Consider the following 19,616-nt stretch of genomic DNA (forward strand, 5'->3'; position numbering starts at 1 on the left):
GGCAACAGGTTCCTGGGGGCACTTGGGATTCGGAATGCGGTTTGAGAAGGGAAGGAGACCTTCCAGAGCTAAGCTGGGCGTCCAGTGGGTGACTCCAGATGGTGTGAAATCTAAGGCTGATAAGGGATAAGGCCTTGGGTATCAGTGTTTTTGTTTTGTTTTTTTCTCCTTTCCTTTCTCAGGTCCTTTGAGTTGTAGGTGGTTTTACATCATGAGAAGGTTTTCAGGTCCAGTCTTGAGGGGGTATGGGTCTCTAAGGTCAGAAGAGGAAGGGAAGACACTACCAGTGTATGAGAATACATTTGGTGGGGAGAGGAGAGGAGTTCCTAGCGTTTTACTGTGGCTCCCCTGCCTTCCCTGACTACTACAATTCCCCCAAGGTCTTTGTACCGCTGCCCAAGGCAGGGTTCCTGAGGCCACACTGGGGTGCAGTGCTGGCCTGCTGGGGACTCACCTCTCCGTAGTGGGCCACTGGGTCGGGGCAGGGAATCAGGTTCTAGGCCCAGCTGTCCGAGCAGAGCTTGGGCAAGCTGTTCCGTGTCTCTAGGCCTCAGTTTCCTCTTCTGTTAAAGAAAAGAGTAGAACAAGTGATCTTTTCAAATCCCTCTTGACTTTTAACACTAAATAGAGGAGAAGAAAAGAAAAACCTGGCCACCTTTGGTGACCCTGTACTGATTTTGCAAATTCACTATTTCTCTGATAGGAGGTCAGAGGCGTACCTCCAACCGCCTCCTGCCCCAAGAAAAGACCCCCCACACTCCGAGTTGCTTTATTAACTGAGCTAGACTTGTCCTAGCTTGTGGCCCAGCCTCTTTGCACTTTGAGATCATTTAGTTTCAGGGACAGTCGTTTGCAGGGTGATAACGGACCTATGAAGGATTTTTTATCTCCTAGACTTCTCGGCTAGACATTTCACGAAGCTAATAAAATTAAAGAGGAGAGAGATTTCAGGGTAAATTTGGTAATTTATTATCCACCCCTCTGCCCACCCTGCGGGGGAGAAATAGCATTTGATTTCTATGGTGGCTGGTGGGTTGTCTACCTCGGTATCACATGCGGTGCCTGCAGTTTTGCCTCGATAATTGTTTGTAGACATGTTTTGGTCGCTATTATTTAGTATAACCTAGCTTTTGACTTTGTTTCACAACGTTCAGTGCAGGAGACAGACGCGGTTGCTTTATTGACATGGAAACGAGGATCTTGTTTACCGTTACCTTAAAAGCTTTGTTTAGGTAACGGCCATTCACATCCAAAATAGTACCCTAGTTTTTTCCTAGAGGATTTGTAGCTACAGTAAGTAGAGCTGTACCTAACTAACTAATGTTTTCATTTTTGGTAGTTTTCTTTTTCGTTCGTTTTTTAAAAAATAGTTGACAGGGATGTACAAAAGGTTGGGATTTGCCAGTTTTCTCTTGACCTGTCCTCTCCATTTGAGGTTTCAGCGTGTACATTTGACCCATGGAAGAACTTTCATTGTGGTATAACGCTGTTACCAACACCCGATACTGGAATTCTGAATTGGCTTCTAGTTTTGTAATTTTAGATATATATATTTTTTTAAGTGCTCTGCTTTCTTTACTTCTCCCTACCTTCCTCCAACTCCTGGCCTTTTCCTCTTGACACATTCCTCACCCTTTTACCCCACAAACATGGTGCTTATTGCAATTGTGTGCTGATCAACTTAAAAAAAAAAAAAAAAAAAACAACTTTGGGGGAGTGTTTATGAAAAGACATATCTGTCTTATGTTTGGTCAACAGCATGGAAAATCCACACCTGTTGTATTTCTCCTGTCGACAGCTCCTAGTCAGTGCTGAATATACCTGTAGCTGCGGTAATGTTAATCTCCATGAAAGGGTAGTTCCTAGATCAGAGATTTTTTTGTCTGTTTTAGTTTTTGCAAAGTAATCTCTCATTTCTCAGGTGATGTTTAAAGGTGGAAAGCATGCTGCAGACTTTTATGAGGTCTTTAAACTACCTTAATAAAAGTGGTAAATCTTTATGTCTTACCGCCTAGGTCCTAGGGGATGTTAAGTCTGGGAAGAGAATCAGCTCTGGTGTGACTTTCTCCCACTCTATGCTTTTTCCCAAAGCATTACTCTCCCCTTCGCCCCGGTGGCAGAACTGAAAACAAGGTTGAGATTTACATTTTAAAAGGGGAAAATTTTAATATGAAAGCCAAAGCGGATAAATAACTAACTTGTAGCTGTATTCTTGCCACGCTCTGGGTTGAATTCTTCCGGAAGATTTGTGACATTTAGAAATCTAATGAAAACTAACAGTGGGAATATTTTTTCATTCCTTCCTTCTCCATATTTTCTCTCCAACAACTTTTCCCCTCTCAAATCAGCCTATCAGGCTCAAAAGCTTCTGTGGGAATTGTTTGGGGTTTTAAAGCCAGTCCCTGATTGAGACCTGCAGATGTCTGATGTGGGGCACAGTTTTTTCTCCATTCAGACTGGGGTTGGGGTAGGGGGAATACACTAATTGTTACACTAGACTCTGACTGCTTTTTTTCAGTAATTTTTTTTTTCTTTTACTTTCTCCCTATAATGGCCTTACTTTTGTAATATGGGTTTAGGTTGCTGATAGATCTTTACCCCTGTGATTTTTAAAATCCAGGTGCATTTAGCTCCTACGTTTCCTTTTATTTTAACTTTTTATTATTATTTTAAGAATCAGCTCAGGCTCCATAGTTTTTTGACATCTGCTTTCTTTTGAGACTTCCCTGGTGGCTCAGACGGTAAAGTGTCTGTCTACAATGCAGGAGACCTGGGTTCAGTCCCTGGTTTGGGAAGAGCTCCTGGAGAAGGAAATGGCAACCCACTCCAGTATTCTTGCCTGGAAAATCCCATGGACGGAGGAGCCTGGTAGGCTACAGTCTGTGGGGTCGCAGAGTCCGATGCGACTGAGCGACTTCACTTCTTTTGAGATGTAACTACAGAATGAACTGTCCTTCTGATTCATCGTAGGTAATTTTACTTTGCAAAAGATGAGTGAACTAATTCAAGCAGAGCATCCTGTTGGATGTCGATGGGGGGCTTTTTGGATGTTGTTAATTTAAAAAATGTTTGGAATCTTCTTCTCCACCTGTGTTGTTTAGTTATCCTTGAGGAGAACAACGGCCATCCAGTTACTTATTGCTGAAAGGTCCTTCCATGTAATTTTCATGTTTTGATTTTTCTCAATTTTCCCATCTTTTCTCCCAGCCGTGCATCACAAATTAGATGCAGGTATCATTTAATGTTAATTGTCCTTGCCTAAATAAGAACACACTCTGTCCAGCTTGTTAAAGCATTGCACATTGAAATACACAGTGGGGCATTTCAGAAAGGCTTGCTGTGTTTGTTACATTTTGGGAGGGACTGCTAAAGTTTACATCAAACTTTAAGGAAAGTTTGGAGTTATTTGAGAAGTTACTGAAAGCTGGGTTCAAAGCCTGAGAAATGAGTGATGAATACTTAGGCGATTAATCGTAATTGTTTTTCTCCCCTCAAAGTCCTGCAGCTGACTCCTACTTTTCCATTTTTTCCCCCCAGATTGACCCCAAAGTTGCATTTCCTCGTCGAGCACAACCCAAGGTAAGTAGAGGAAGCAGTCATAGGATTTTAGCACTTAGAGGTGGTTGCCAGGGATTTCAGATTTCAAGCAGAGCACTGGCAGTGATGTTTGGAAGCCCGGTGCGCCCCGTTTCTTCAGGGTATGAGTGTGTGGCAGTGAGGGGGGCCAGGCCAAGCGCTGTGGGAGATAACCGTGCGTCTGCTAGTCAGCCATTCCCAGGTGGGTCCGAGCATCCATCGGGGGGCAGGGACCAGCCTGTGCTTTCGTGGGAGGACATAGCACTGTCTTGCAATATTTATGCAAGCATTTTATTTATTTTTTAAGCGTTGCTGAGGTCCCATCAGGAAAAGTTGGCCATTTCCTGGTGATTCTTTTGGAGGGTACTCTTCTGAGGTCTAACAACTTGGAGTTTAAGGAGAGGAGAATTTAAGTGAACAGCTTGTCCTGTCTTGGAAAAACAACTCTGTAGACCCCAGAGGCCCTCAGTCTGACCGATGAGGCGGTGAATGTGTTGGTTTTGGGTAGGCGGGGTCCGTCTGTGCACACTTGAAGCCAGTAGTGTGCTGCTGTTTTACGCAAGGGCTGGTGCCCGGGCGGAGAAGAGCTGGAAACGTCGTCCCCTTGCAGGAGTGCTACTGCAAGGCCTGCTGAACGGCTTGAGATAGGCCTTCACCGTTTCCCAAGCGTGTAGTTAACATAATTTTCACTGAGCTTGCCAGGTGTGGTCATGAGAACACAGCTGCATAAAGCCCAAGGTGAGATTTAAAGGGCTTATGGCTTCCACGCTAAATTTGCACTTTTTAAATTATACTTTTCTCTTCCCTGGGTAATCCCGGAAGAAATACTTTTTCCACTTCTTGTGGCCTTGGCACTTTTTTAAGGGGAAGGGGAAAAGGTGAAGTATCTGTGTGGGTCATAAAAGGGATAATACTGCGGTTTTAGCCAGTTCAGTTTGTTTCTTTAAGCATGGTCTCCCAGAAGTGGGACCTTTGAGTTGTGCAAGGGGAGGAATGGTTTTGCACATTAATGAAGAAACAGTTGGCTCTTGGGGATGGTATTTTGAGAATTTCAGGTTGGAGCCTGCCATGCGATTCCTTCCTTCCTTCTCTCCTCTCCCTCTCTTTCTTCCATGTGATTCTTTTTCTTCCCTTCCTTTCTCTCTTTAGAAGGAAACATAAATTTCTAAACAAAAATAATGAAATATTTTCTTAAGGCATTTTTTCCCCTAATGCTTAAGCAAATAATAGAAATTAATGGATCAAAGGAGTTAGATTATTTCTATACTGAGCACAAACTTTTGGGAGTATCTTCAGTGTTTATTGCTTTCCAAACTGTGTGTGATCCTCGATGTTTCAGAAGGCTTCCAGGATTAGCAGGGTTTCCTGATTTGGAAGAATTGCTGTTTCTTCCATAAATGTGAATCTTCAAATTTCCAGGTTAGTCATTTGATCACCCAGAACTTGGATCAGGTTACTCCAGCAGGAAACTGGAAAAATCCCTGACTTGGTCAAACCGTAGGTTTCTCCTCTCCTTTGCAGCTCCTCCTCAACTCTCTCATTTTTTTTTAAAACCAGGAAGACAATATTTTATTTTAATATATTCTGGTGAATATTTCAGTGATGCTTTCAACTTAAAAACAAGACAGAATATTTCTCAAGCTTGTCAAAGTGTCCCCTGCCCTCCCCAGAGTCTGGGATGGTTTTGGTGAATTATCAGACTTTGGGATGTGAGCTAACATTAAACCAGTTGGGGAAGACATCTTGCTATGGAATTCTAGGGATTTCATGATAATACCTTACTTTTGATGATACACATTCTTCGCAAACGATTTTTCTATCCGTTATCTCCATCTGAATCCCAGGTCCTGCAACACTGAGAAATCACCTCTTCTCAGGTTGCTCGTCTGTAAAGTGGGGCTGATGACAGTGACGCCCTCAGAAGGGGGTTGTGAAGGATAAAAGAGCCTGCACGGGGTGAGGGCGTTGCGACTCATCATTTTCATCATCGCCAGCCTCATCGTTGTTGGGTTAATCACCACTGCTGTTTTCGAGTTCAACAGCCCGTGTTTGGATCCCGACCGGACAACTTGTTAACTGTATACATTTGGGCAAATCCTTTAACGTCCTTGAACCTCAGTTTCTCCATCTCACTGAGCTTTGGTGAGAAATAAATTAAGAAAGGTAAAGTGCCTGAAAAAAGACCCGGGGTCTGGTCACACCGTACCTGGTCCCTGCTGTTTTTGTTTTTTTTTTAATTTCTTTGAAGTGTGGTCGATTTACAACGTCTTGTTAGTTTCTGGTGTACAGCAATGATTCATTTACGTGTGTGTGTGTGTGTGCACACACGTGTGTATATGCATCCTTTTTCAGATTCTTTTCCGTTATGGCTTGGTTACCTCGTGTTTTTCACGCTGTTTTTATGACGCTAATCCTGTGAGAGATCTAGTAATGATGGCAGCGGTAACTGAGTGTCTGTGCCAGGCGCTGTGGAAGGGACGTGATGTGTATTGACTCCCTCAGTCTTCACCTCTGCCCTGGGAGCTGGGTGCTAGGATTTCCTTTTTCTGGAAACCATTGTTGAGTTGCACAGTGGTGTAACCCGGCCCAGAACTGTGCCTTCTCGCAGCGTCTGTCCTCGGGCGTGCCGAGGGATGTGGAGAGGGGGTGGCTCTGAGTGGTCCCCGGGCTGTGGGGGTAGGACGGCAGCCAGCACCCCAGGCCCTGGTGCTTCCCCGGCGGGTGACTCCCCGGCCCCGGGACGTCACCCACTGCGGACTCTGCCCACTGGGCCCTCCCTCCGTCTGAGCCCTCGGCATCTTTCGGGGGTTCTGGAGTTGGGGGTGCGTTGTGCTGGTTGGCCGCTGGGGCAGGGTGGGCAGAGAGCGCCTTCCTTGTCAACGGTTATTTTCCGACAGAACTTGAGTCCAACCAGGGGAATTTCAGACTGAAGGTGGTGTTGGAGGCCAAAACCTGGCCGACAGGAGAGTAGAATGTTAACTCAAGCCTTATTTATTTTTTACCTCCTGCAAAATTGGTGTGTTTGTGTGCATGTGTGTGTGTGTGAGGGTCCCAGTGGCAAGGTGAGCCGTGCCCCCCCTCGGGGACTGGGTGGTGTACTTGTAAATGATGCGTCAGCGTGTCTTTCAGTTAAAATTCATTTCTCTGCTCTCTGGCTGTCCCTCCTTGCTAACACTCACCGGAGAAATATTCCATGGAGGTGTTAAAACAAGACTGCTGGAAAGAAACTGTAACTGAATACGAAAGAAAATTCGTAGCAGTGAAGAACAGATTTCATATTAGGACTGTCATAATATTCTTTAATGTATCATATAAATAAAAATCTGTTTTGACCAGGATTTTAATGAGCGACCCGAGGAAGGGTTTTGAATTCTGCAATTCATCTCTCCCCCTTTGCGATACGAATGTTCACATCTCAAGTGAAGTATAATGGGCATTATTAACTAGTCGAGGGCAAACTCTCTGGAGACCAGTATCCATTAATTAGTGAAGTGCATTTTGATCAGAAGAAGATAGGTCTGTTCTGTGTCTTTCTGTTTCTCTGGATGATTATTTCATTTGGTAAAACATGTAAGAGTTTCCCCCCTCTGTCTTTAAAGAATAAAGTGGTCATACTCCTCTAAAAAGATGACTTAATTTGAAGCCATTGGAGAAATGGGAATGATTGGGATCAATCATGTCATCATACCCTTTTGTTGGTCTCTTTGGGTGAAGTGTTGGGTCCCTGGAAGAGTTTTGCTCAAGCTTGTGGTTTCTTTTCCTTGTGTGGAGAAACCAGGAGACTGCCCAGCATCTTGGGGCAAGAGTGAGTCTGGGCATAATTTACCATCTGCCCTAATTATCCTCGTGTATAATAAGGCATCCCCCGGTTCCTTGGTGGCTCAGTGGTAAAGAATCCATTTGCAAAGGTTTGATTCCTGAGTTGGGAAGATTCCCCTGGAGAAGGAAATGGCAGCCCACTCCAGTGTTCTTGCCTGGGAAATCCCATGGACAGAGGAGCCTGGTGGGCTATAGGCCACGGGGTCCCAAGAGTTGGACATGACTTGGCGACTAAACCACCACCTCCCTGATGGCCAGTTTCCTCCTTCAGTTTCTGAGGCCAGAACCTTATCTGTTTATTAAGGGAAATCTCATTGTTCAGCCTGTTTAGTTACCTTCAGTCACAGTTGGGTGACCCTGGCTCTGTAGGCCTCAGTTTCTTCTGCTTCAAACCTGGGAATCATGGATTGCCCCACGTGGAACTGTTTAAGTAGCACCCAGAGAATGTCTACTGGTACTATCATCATAGAATTATTTTTGTAGAATAAAAAAAAAATTATGACGATGCAGATGACCTAAGAAAATTCTTCCTTGGAATGTAAGCCTCCTGATGGCAGAAGGCTGCTGACGGCTGCCATTCGGTAACTGTTCAGTGAATAAGTGGAATCCAGCCTGCTCTTTTCACAGGGGAGGCAGCTGACACTTGGGAAGTTAACGTCAGTGGCTCCAGGCCACGTAGCTAAGTTGTGGCAAGGTTAAGCCTGAAGCCAGGTTTTCCTGTCCCCTGGAAGGCTCTCCAGATGGGTGCAGGGCAGCCCGAGCGTTTCATCCACCCACCTCCTGTTCCGGGGGAGCGGTTTCTTGGCAGCTTCTCAAGGGCAAGGGGTGAGTTTTCGACATCTGGCCTCCCCTGCTGCTGCGGGTCGGTCCTCCCAGCGTCTTGCCATCCTGGGTGATCTGCAGCTGTCATCTGGGGCGCCGCAGTTAACCGACTGCCGGTGGGCTGCTGGCCCTAGCCGGGCTGTGGCGGGGTGTCAGCAGCCTCTTCTCCCGCGGTGGCGGGGTGTCAGCAGCCTCTTCTCCTGCAGCGAGGGCCTCGGGGGATTAGTGGCTGAGCTTCCTTCTTGTCGGGGCGCGCGGCTCCTTCCTGCTCTTTCCTGCCTTCCTGGCAGCAGCAGGTGTCAGCTCGGAAGGGAGGGGCACCTCGTCCTACAAATGTCCTTTCCTTGGATTTTTGCCTTTCCTCACGTGCTTGCATTTCAATGCTAAGGTCAGTCCACCCGGAGGCCGGGGGGCCGGTGTTCTATGTCAGATGTTTCTGGCAGACGGGTGAGACCCCTGTGCCCCTCAGGGATGAGAGGAGGAGGAAAGCTCTGCCTGAGGAGCCAGCTGCCAGTCTTTGGGGGCCTCCTGTTTCGTATTTTTAAACCTAAACGTTCTCCAGCCAGGATCCCAAGAACACGGAAGGGAGATGGGGCTGTTGGTGTCTTCCTCTTGTTTGATCTGGTTTGTTTGGTTTATTCAGAGCTCCTCTCCTTGTTTCTGCTTGCTGACTCCACTTTTGGGGTGCTGTAGGAAAGCCTCATTGGCTTCCTGATGCCCAGTGAGCAAAGTCTGAACTCAGCCTGGTAGGTTTGGTCCTTCAGGATCTGTCCGGGAATCTGCTTCTGGCTTATGCCGCAGCTCATCTCACCTTTTGCAGCTGACACCCGGAGTGTTCCTTCTGCTTTCCCGAAGAACTGCCCTTTTGTGGGTGCCTGACTACACCACCCTTCCTTCCCTCTGTTGTACAAGACAGAACCCCCTTTCTTTCTTTTTTAAAAAGAGACATGGGATTAAGCTCTGGATATCTCTCAGGGGTCTGTACAACTTTTAGAAACCTCACAGTTTCTAAGGACAGGGAGGCCTGGCATGCTGTGGTTCATGGAGTTGCAAAGAGTCGGACATGACTGAGCGCTGAACTGAACTGAAGCCATTATGACCCTTTATTTTTTCAGTATTTATTTTATTTATTGGCTGCACTGGGTCTTTGCTGGAGCATGAGGAATCTTTCAGTGTGGCATGTGAACTCCTGGTTGCAGCACGTGGGATCTAGTCCGCTGACCAGGGAATCAAACCCAGGCCCCCTGCATTGGAAGCCAGAAGTCTTAGCCACGGGGCCACCAGGGAAGTCCCAGATAGAACCCTCTTTCAAAGCCCAGCTTAGTTGTTACATCTTCCAAGATGCTGTCCCTTTGCCCTCATTTTCTGCATTTCCACAGCACTTTACCTGTTCTTTGAGATGGGCCTTCCAACAATAATAAATTAGCAAAAAAATATGAGGCATTGTGCCAGGCACGCACTTATTCATTCATTTATTCACCAAGTGTTGTCGCGCACCTGCCGTGGGCCAGACGCTGTATGTGGCTCAGGGGAGTGGTGCGGAGGGTGAGGTGGAGGCCCTGCCCTCATGCAGCCTTCCCGGTGGCAGGGCGGGGAAGCAGCGAGCCAAGTGTACACTGCACCAGCCGGTGTGGAACCCTCAGCAGGGCGAGGGTGATGGGGGCTGGGCACCGGCCATGGATTTCATGCGTTCAGATGCCCCGCTCGGCGTTCAGTAATTATTTACCAGGTCTCTGCCCAGCACCCGGGACTGTGTTAGGTGCTTTGTTCTGGGTTTTATGGTTGGTTAGGTTCATGCCTTATCACTTCTACAGAACGATAAAGGCACAGGCAGATTTTACTAATTAAAAAAGCGCTTAGCTTCTAGCCATGGTCTTTTGTACACCCTGACCTCCGTTTGGATAGAAGGAAAGCAGGATGGTGGAACAGACGCTGTGCTAGTCTTCAGGGGTGTTAGCTCTGGGTTGGGAGGAGGGGGTGCTGCCCTTGTTGGGAGGATGCAGTAAGCAAGCAAGAGAGGGACAGCAGTGAGGGGAAGGAGGGGAGAGGACAGCCCCTTGGAGGAGGTGGGTTTTGCCCTAGGTTCTGAAGGACAGGTAGGCAGGAAGACAGGCAGGAATGCAGTTCTTCCCACCAGGGGCCGGGGGGTCAGGACTCGCAGCTGGAGGCAGGCGTGTGTGCCGCTTGGCTCTTGGAAGGGGGCCCGGACGGTGGGCTGGGGCCAGCTCGTGGAAGGCTTCGGAGGCCAGGCCGAGCACCCACTCCCATGCTTGTTGCGTGGGTGCTGGAGCCCTGCTGTGTGTGTGCAGGATTGTGGGGCTCTCCGTACCAGGTTTCAGCGCTTGGGAGCTGGGATGCCTGTGGGGACTGAGGCTGTGCCATTCTAGGGAGAAGGTCCCCATCCCAGGCTTGTGTGCTCTGTGTGACTCCGACTGCGTTCTCTCTGGCTGCTGGCCCTTCTCCAGGAGTGATACTCTGGGCTGATACTGTCCCTGATATTCGGGGGGTGTGGCAGCTACCAAGAGCCCTGTCGTTCTCTAGTTTCCGCCTTCTCGCCCTCCCCTCCTTTTTGTCTCTTTTAACAGTAGGCCACAATACAGACAGAATTCCAGAGTTCTGTGTTTTGTCCTTCTCCAGCTTGGGATCTTGACCTTACCGTGTATAGACGTTGACGTGTCTTTTCTTGGTTTGGAAATCACAGGCTATGGAACACCGATGCCTGTGCCCCATGGCTCAGAGCGTCCTGACCTGTGATTGCATAGGTGATGTCTGCTTGGGGTCACCTTCGGGTGAGTGGCTGCCTGGTGGGAAGGATGAAGGATCATGGGGAATCACGACCTCTGCCTTCTCTGCGGTGTGAGAGTTGTGAGCAAGTGTGGTTGTGTGCCAAGCACCCCATGGCATATGTAGCAGCAGCCAAGGGTGGTTGGTCCACCTGGGACAGGTATCTGGGTCCCATGAACAAAAGGGTGTCCTTTGTCACCCTCTCCTAGCTCTCTGGAAAGTTAATTCTCAGGGTGTTTACTTAGCTTACTATACTTCCTTATTTTATTTTGAGACCTTGAATAATCCAGAAGAAAAGTCTTAATTTAGAATAATGACTGTCATATTGTGTGTCAGTATGTTTGAGGAAGCATACTAAGCCTCTGTCTACTTAATTTTTAGTTTAATCCTTGCAATAGTCCTTTGCAAGAGTTGGTATTCTCTCCATTTGACAAATGGGGAAACTGAGGCTGAGGCGGATAAGGAACTTTCCGAGCATCACAGAACCAGTAAGGGTCAGGGTTGGCCTTTGGTCTGTCTGAATCCCAGCTCCTTGCTCCCTTTAACTACTCCGCTTTACTCCATCCATCATAAGTAAATAGATCTTAGGTTCCTGCGCTTTGCCTGACACTATTCAGTGCTCAGGCCAAGGAGTAGCATTGTTCTACGCTGGTCAGGAAGCTTCAGGTTGGTTTCTGTTGCCTGTGTTTTAAGACCCTGTTTAGCACAGTGAAGTGCCGCTTAACTAGCTGTGGAGTTTTGGACAAGTCACTTAATGTTTTTGTGCCTCCATTTCTTCATCTGTAAAATGGGGGTTTTAATATTTCCTACATTCTAGAACTGGTACGAGTGAATACAGATGAAGGGCCTGGGGTGGTACCTGCATGTAGAGGGTCCCGGGTGGGCACTCGTTATCTGTTACTGTCCGCGAGAGATGGCGCTGCCTGCATTGTCAGAGGCTCTTCCCTGGAAGCTCACGGGTTGATGGGTACTGTTGGCCCTTTCTAGGAGCGGCAGATAGAACAGCCTGTTGAGATGTGGGAACTTCCGTGTCACCGGCTCTCGAAGGGAGCACACTTTATCCTGGCGATGCTCGGTGGGCACTGGGAGTGCGTTTCCTTTTCTGCATCTGATGCCTGTTTTTGCTGCTCCTGAGAGTGGAGTCCTGGGGAGCAGCCAGGGCACAGCTGAGACACCGCTGTGTGAGAGGTCTCCCCGTGAGCCTTCTGTCTCCCGGGCCTGGTCTTCATCTGCCTCGGGGCAGTTCCACCAATGACTGATCTGAAAGCATCACGTTCATTTATTTGTCACTGGCTGTGACGGGCAAGTTAATGCTAATGGATTCTTTTTTTAGCCTGTTGTCTGGGATGAGTTTCTCCCAAATGTCCTGAATCTAAGGCATTAGGGGACCGTGTAACTTTTATGGCAGGGGAGGATTTAAAAGCTAAATAGAGTTTTGTACGAAAGGGCCTTAAATTTAGGTTAGGGACTGGCGCAGCCAAGGAGGGGATGTGAGCCAGCACGGAGTCTTCTTTTTAAGAAATCCATTCAGAACTCTAAATTGCTGTTTCTGTTTCAATTATGTGACAATTTCAAGGGTTTAGAAAAATCTAATAAAATGGTCTTGATGATGCATTCTGGGGACAGAGTGCTTTAGAAGATCCAGGAGAATAAATTCCTTGGGGGGGTGGCGATCAAGAGAGTCTCTTTCCTGCCACCCTGGGCCTTCTTTCGTTGGGGTTTTTACATTTTTATTGTTTTGAAGGGCAGAAAATGATGTTGGAATGTATTCAGGGCTTCATCCATATCCTCCACCAAAATGAATTATTCTCTTTGGGCAATTGCAAAGAGATGGGCCCCTCCAATCACTAGCTTTTTTTTTTTTTAAGCCAGCCTGTTGTAAATGACTTTCAGAGTATGGTTTGTGTGTGTAATGATTTTGAATAAAGCACCAAAGAGAAGAAAATGGAGGAGGGAAAAGTGTGAGCAGAGAGGCCCTATGAGATTTTTTTTCGCTTTTTTCCAATCCAAGCTTTTGATAGTTTCCCAAGGAACAGAAGTTTACAATGGCAGCCGGCTTTGGGCTGCCTGCGGGAAGAGAGTGCAGAAGGATCTAGTGTAGCAAAATGTGATGCTGAGTGACATTAATGAGGTGACCGCTCCGGTGGGAGGAAGGCAAGGGTCCAGCAATGCAGAGCTGTTCCCAGGACTTGCTCATAGCAGAATGTGTCTCCTTGAGCACGTGTGCGTGGGTGCCCGTGTGTGCTGTGTACCCCCTCGAGCTCCCTGTCTTCCAATGAAAGTTTCAACACCAAATCCTGCTCACTTGGCTGCAGGATTCTCCACTCCTGAGAGGCCATGTGTAGCGAGCACTGTCTTCGCATCGACTGAAAAGTAAAGTTTTCAACCGGGAGGCATTTTATTTTACCTTCTGAGTACCTGCTGGGGCCCGGGTGAGTGACGGGTGAGGCCACATCCCAGAGGTGCACACTGTTGGAGTGCCGGGTCCAGGAGTGTGAAAAGTCAATATTCTCATCTCCCAGATGAATTCCAGGCAGTGGGGGGAGGAGAAGGCCTGTTGGCGAATGGCTTTTTTATTTTTAAAGCCCTAGACTGATAACATTTCATATTGATGGTATAAATGGAACATTGCAACAACTGCTTCTTAAATATTTTAGTGCCTTGGAGAGTGTTGCGTATTTCCATGCTGCTCTTGTGTAAGAATTTCCAGTTACTCAGGAGAAGCCGCAACATTTCGGGCAGATTACCTGGTGAGCATGTGAGGAACCTGGGTTTTGCCTTCTTAACAGATGGGACCTTGGGAGGACCCGCCTGGTCCTGCTGTCAGACACTTCCAGAAGTGAGGCCGGAATTTGTCTCATGCCTCGTCCCGGTGTTGGCGTGAGCCTTCTAGAGACTAATGGACAAGTGTTTGAAAATCTGGTGTGAGATCTTAGGGGAAAAAATACCTACATAGGACCTAGAGTGGGGTGGGTAGGTGGAAATGCAGTGTGTATTTATTGGTGCATGCCTGTTTTTTTTTTTTTTTCCTGTCACTTTCAACTCGGTTTCCTCTGGAATATTTCTTATATATGTCATTTCTTATATATGTCATTTTTTTTCCCCATCACTTTCAACTCAGTTTTCTCTGGAATATTTCTTATATATGTCATTTCTAAATGCCAACAAAAATGTTTAAAGTTACACACGTAACACTGAATAAAAGCCAACGAGTAGGGTCATTGTCTCTCACCTGTGGGAAATGGAACAAATTAGGATGTTTGAACCTAGGAAAAGATTGCTCTGTGAATCTGCACAAGACTGCTATGTGTATCTGTTTCCTCGTCTGTTTTCAAAGCAGATAATTGGTTTTAGTAAGAACTTCTGACTTGATTAGGGGGCCCTTAGGAAATTAAAGTGTGTTTGAATTTCACAAGTATAATTTTAATTATACAAATTTTGCGTTTTTCACTAGGGAGCCAGGTTCAGAACTTGTTTTCCTGTGCTAATAGGGGTAGTAAAGCTGATTATGGCAGAATGCCTTACTTAAATCGCTTTGAAAATAAAAATCCAGGGATTTGATCATTGTTTTTCCCCACAGTACACGATGTTCAGGTTAAGGTCCGTACACGTCCCATATCCTTGTTAGAAATGATTTTTCACTGGATCCACACAACGGTAGAACCTGACTGACATAGTGGGGAGGGGGGCCCTCATTATGAATTTTCCTGCTGCACTTGCTGAAAGAATTCAATTAAAGTTCTTTTGAGCAGAGTCCTGCCTGGGCAGCTCGCGTTTGGCTCACTGCCACGTTAGCATGTTGTGATTGCCTTTATCGCCACATCGTCCTGTTTGCTCAGAGCCTGTGCATTCACAGTGCTAGCTCTCTGAGCAGCCCCTCTTCAGCACAGCCCCTTGGGTTAAGCCGAAGGAACTGTGGAAACGGTCAGTTGAGCTCGTCCCCAAGCTGTGGAGAGATGATGGAGTGAGGATGATCAGCCCCCCTGGGCCCCCCAGGAGCAGGGCTGATTGTGTTCGTGGAAAGTGACCCTTTTTCAGACAAAGCCCCCGAGGGCCCAGAAGTGCTTTGTGAGTTTGAACTCTGGCACCCTCCCCTGTGTCCCCCCTGTGCAAGGGCTTTAAAAGCCACCTAGAGACCAGCCCTGAGGCCCTTGAGGCTCCTGTCACAGATGCTGATGGGAGAGCTTGAATAGAACAGTTATTCGAGTTAGAGCAATCATGAGACCAGCTTGGGGATGAGTTGGGGTCCTTTCAGGTTTGGGGCTGAAAGGACGGGGAAGAAAGCTCCAAATGTAGGGCGACCCCACCCCTCCGTCCCTGCACCGACTCACTCTCTGCTCTTCCTGCTCCTTCCTATGGAGGCGGGGTGGCCTAGTGTCTCCGGGCCTGGGCCCCGGGACTAGGCTGACTCTGAGTCCTTGTTCTGCTGTGTACCAGCTATGTGACCTTGAGCAAGTTCATCTAAATGTTCTGTGCCTTAGCTTCCTGTAAGGTGGAGGTAGTGTTGCCTTCATGGGATTGTTGTGAGGATTACAGGAGCTGAAATGTGAAGCACTCAGGATGGTGCCTGGCACGTAGCACGCTGATGTGCGAGTTACTGTGTTGTCAGGAAGGGTGATGTCCTGTATGGCAGGCTTGGCAAAGTGATTGCCTTGGTCGTTGGAGAGTTGTTTAAGGGCAGCAGTTTTCCTCCTTACTATTATGTTGAAACATGATATTTGAGAACTGCGAAAGAGCATGTGTGTACACACACACACAAGTGCATTATGTTTGCCTATGAATATATGTGACTTGAGTGGAATTGCTGTCCTTTGGATGCGGACAGGTGTGGACACTACAGTCCACGAGGCATGTGCCTCAATGGGGCACAGCCTTTGGGCCCACACGGATCTGGTTGGAATCTCGCTGCCACTACCTCTGTGACCTTAGGAAGGCATCTGTGCTTTTCTGAGCTTCAGTTCTTTATCTAAAAAACTGGATGATAGAGTTGTGGGTCCGAAATGAGACATGAGGCGCTGTAGATAAGGCAGCTGGTGGACAGTTGACACTTAGAACATGTTAATTCCTCCCCTCGATGCCACCCCCCAACCCCAACCCCGTGACCAGGGAGTTTTTTAAAATTTTATTTTGTATCATGAAACTGAGAAAGATGCAAAGTTTTCTGCTCTTGCTGGAGATGAAAACACCTGAAGTCAGCTGCTTATCAGTGCTAAGTAGAGAGAATCGTAAGAGGGGGATGTTGGTATCCTTAATCTACCCGAGTTTTCAAGAGTAAGGCAGTGCTTTTATTTTGTCAGGAACCTTAGATGGTGTCGGCAAGCGTTTCAAGGCAGGCTTGTTCCTTTGACCTCCAGTGGTGCCTGGACTCACTGGCTGAATGGTTGAAGAGGTTTGGGGAATGTTTAGAAGGAAGGAATAACTTCAGGGAAAGACAGGCTCCCAACTGTGACCAAGGACGGTTGAGAGGGAGGGAAAACATTAGTATCGGGGTGGTGTTACCTTCTCACAGAGCCTTTTACCTGAGGACTCGGAGTAAGAGGTTTTGATCCACAAACCCATGGGTCCCGTCATGTGTATACGTGATGGGAAAGTCACTCAGTCATGTCCGACACTTTCTGAGCCCGTGGACCAAGGAATTCTCCAGGCCAGAATACTGGAGTGGGCAGCCTTTCCCTTCTCCAGGGGATCTTCCCAACCCAGGGATCGAACCCAGGTCTCCCACCTTGCAGGCGGATTCTTTCCCAGCTGAGTCCTGAGGGCAGCCCATCATGTGAGTGGGCGTCTGTGAGCAGAGCTCCAGGACACACTCCCAGCCCTTGCCTGGTAGGTCCCTGCCTTTGGATTTTCTGCTGCGGGAGCCCCCAGCATCTCAGGGCATCTACCGGTTGCCCACCTTGATCTCTTTGTTCATTTCCAGATTTGTCCCCTCAGCTTCGTATCTGTCGGGTGGAGTCAACTGGCTGGGTGTTGTCGGAGACAGGGGGTGAGATTCTGACTCTTAAGTGGATCGTGGTGGAGGCGGGGAGACACGGGGTGTGTGTGAGTATTAGTGTGCAGAGGATGGGAAGGGGTGGCCCGGAGGGGCAAGCTCGTTGTAGATTACATTGACTAATTATAGGGAAAAAGCCATATTTGCTGCTCCATTAAGTGATCACTAGGCTATGAAGCAGTTTATTGTAATTAATGCAGAAACAGCAAATAAATGTTGGGTTTGGAGTGGAGGGTCTCCAGACACCCCTCCCCCTTCGGTGCTCTGCGTTGGCTGCCCCCATGGTTATCCTGCAGGTAAAGGGTCCCGGGGGACGCCTGCACCCCGAAGGACCGGGGTGTGCAGTCTTTGACCGGGTTTGTGCCGCTTTATTGTGGCAGCTGAGGACGATCTCTTGGTTGATCTCGCCTTCAGACTCTGCTCTAGGGGTTTTTGTGTCTGCTAAGGATGGAGGAGGAGAGACAGACCCAGGCCATCATTGCTATTCTTGCCACAATCATTTTAATTTCAGGGCATGCGAGTGGCAGGTTACACATCCAAGTCCATCATGCTACGGGCCTTGTGGAGTTGTGATTGGTTTCCTTGATGATTTCTTGTTCAAATCAGCGGTGCTCTTAATTTTCCAGATGAAGTAAGAAGAAAATTGGAGACTCCCCTCCCGCCCTGTGTCTCTTCATCCAAGGTTTTCTGAGCATGACTCTGATTTGGAGGGTTAATATTAATTAGGAGCCGGTTTAGACCTCGGTGGCTTGATGAGGGAGCTTCCCGTTGTGACGGACGTGGCTCCTTTTTGTATGTGCCTGCTTTTGGTAGAAGTTTCTGGGTTTAAAAGCCAAGGGGATAAAGACAGAGCCAGCGAGAAAGGGGTGAGCGCCTGTGCCCTGAAGGGTGGCACTGGATTCTCCTGGATCTTCAGGGAGGAGCAGGACCACAGTGGGGTGTCTGCATCCAGAAGTCACTCCTGCGTCGGCCTGTCACCCGCCCCTGCTCTCTGCCTCAGTTTCCTTCTCTGTGAGGGAAGGGCACTTCTCTGGCATCCTAACAGAGGCATGACTCATTTCCCGAGTTTCCAAATTAGGTGATGCTAGAATTTCTCTGAGGCAAGTGACCTGTTCATGCCAGGTCACAAGCAGACGCTTCATTTTGTGCTGAGGCTCCAGGTCTTCGCTTCCAGGCCTCACCAGTGCTGACTCGGGCTTTCTGGGCCGGGTGGCAGAAAGGACAAGGACAGGGAGCCAGCAGGCTCCATGCTCCAGTTAGGGGACAGGAGCCCTAGGGAGCATGAGGCCTGCATGCTTAGGGTTGGACCACATCAGGGATCGTTCTCCTTTGGCCTGCGAGTTTGAGTGGGTTTTCTCTTCGCCGTGGTGTTGGGAGTGGGAGGAAGGGCTGCTGAAGGTTCAGCGGGAGAGGCTTGGCTTCTCCTTCTCAGCTGAACTTGACCTCGGGCCAGTTGTCTTGCAGCCCTGAGCCTCTGTTTCCTCATTTGTAGACTGAGGAAGGCTGGGGGGAGTGCGTTCTTTGGGTTTGAGAGAACAGGCTTAGCAGGAGAGCAGTGTCACAGTTTTCTTTCTGGCCTGGGAGTTTCCTAGCTGTGAGGCTTGGGGAAGCTCACTTCACGTGGCTAGCCCTCAATTTCCCCGTCTGTAAAGTGGGCTGATGTGAGACTGGCATTTGTCTTCTGGGGCTGTTGCTAGGATCACGTGCGAGTGTTTGTGAAGAGCTGGGCGCGGTTGGCCGGGAGGGAGGTGGTCGGGTCTGCAGAGGTCTGCCCAAAGGAGCCCAGGGCATTCACCTTCAAGAGACACCCACGCTTCACAGATGGACTCTCGGCTTTGGACAGAAGCTCCCACGGAGGGAGATTTGGGGTTAAGGAGGCGAGGCCTGCCTGAGATCCTGGTCTGCAGCTTCAGGGTGACGTGCCCTGGCAGGGATCTAGCATGGCCCAGGTGTGGGTCCTGGCTGCCCCGGGGGCCCTGCAGGCCAGAGGGGGCTGTTGGGGGCCCACCTGCGTCCCTGCGGTGCCAGACAGCTCCACGGGCGTGGGGACCGCGGCCTCCCTGTGTGACGTCCTGGCTGCAGCGGGAGGGGGAGGGCAGAAGAGGAGGGCCAGGTGCCAAGCGATGTGGAGACTTAGTAGTTTTTGGAAACCCGTGTCTGGTACTCTCTGAAATTCAGAGGCCTTGCTTGACTGAGGCAGGCCTGATCAAAGGCCGTTGGCAATTTCAGGATGTTCTTAAGTGTGTGGGGAAGACAAAGGATCTGTCTCTTTTGATTTCTTCCTCTCCCACAGTCCTCCCCTCTTGGTGAGGTTTTAAGTTGGCACCAGCGCCTGTTTGTCATGCCCGGTGTGTGCCCAAGGAATGTCTGAGGTGGTGGTGGGTCCAGCCCTCTGTGGCCACTGCCCTGAGGAGCTGTGGACCCAGTGTTGTGCGACCAGCCAGCTCCCACCCACTGCTGCCTCGCTTCCTTTTCACGGGCAGTCCTCATTCGGTGTTGGAGATGGAAAAGCCTGTGGACGTGTTGTTATACTGTTAGTGTTATTCCCTTGAAGGGAGGGTGGAAAAAGAGAGTTGTGGCAGAAAGCATCTTGCAGGAAAGGAGAAAGGGGAATCTGTGCAAAATG

At 48.6% G+C, this 19,616-nt stretch overlaps 1 protein-coding gene across 13 annotated transcripts in view; it reads left to right on the forward strand.

The window, feature by feature from the left end:
- Nucleotides 1-19,616, forward strand: part of MSI2 (musashi RNA binding protein 2) — a 405,753-nt gene that overhangs the window by 2,234 nt on the left and 383,903 nt on the right. For all 13 annotated transcript variants that reach the window (XM_059877826.1, XM_059877828.1, XM_059877829.1 and 10 more), the window contains one exon: nucleotides 3,538-3,579. In XM_059877826.1, coding sequence (XP_059733809.1) covers nucleotides 3,538-3,579 — 42 coding nt within the window. The remainder of the gene's footprint in view (nucleotides 1-3,537; nucleotides 3,580-19,616) is intronic.

This window comes from Bos taurus, chromosome 19, assembly GCF_002263795.3.
Source record: "Bos taurus isolate L1 Dominette 01449 registration number 42190680 breed Hereford chromosome 19, ARS-UCD2.0, whole genome shotgun sequence".
NCBI classification, from domain to species: domain Eukaryota; kingdom Metazoa; phylum Chordata; class Mammalia; order Artiodactyla; family Bovidae; genus Bos; species Bos taurus.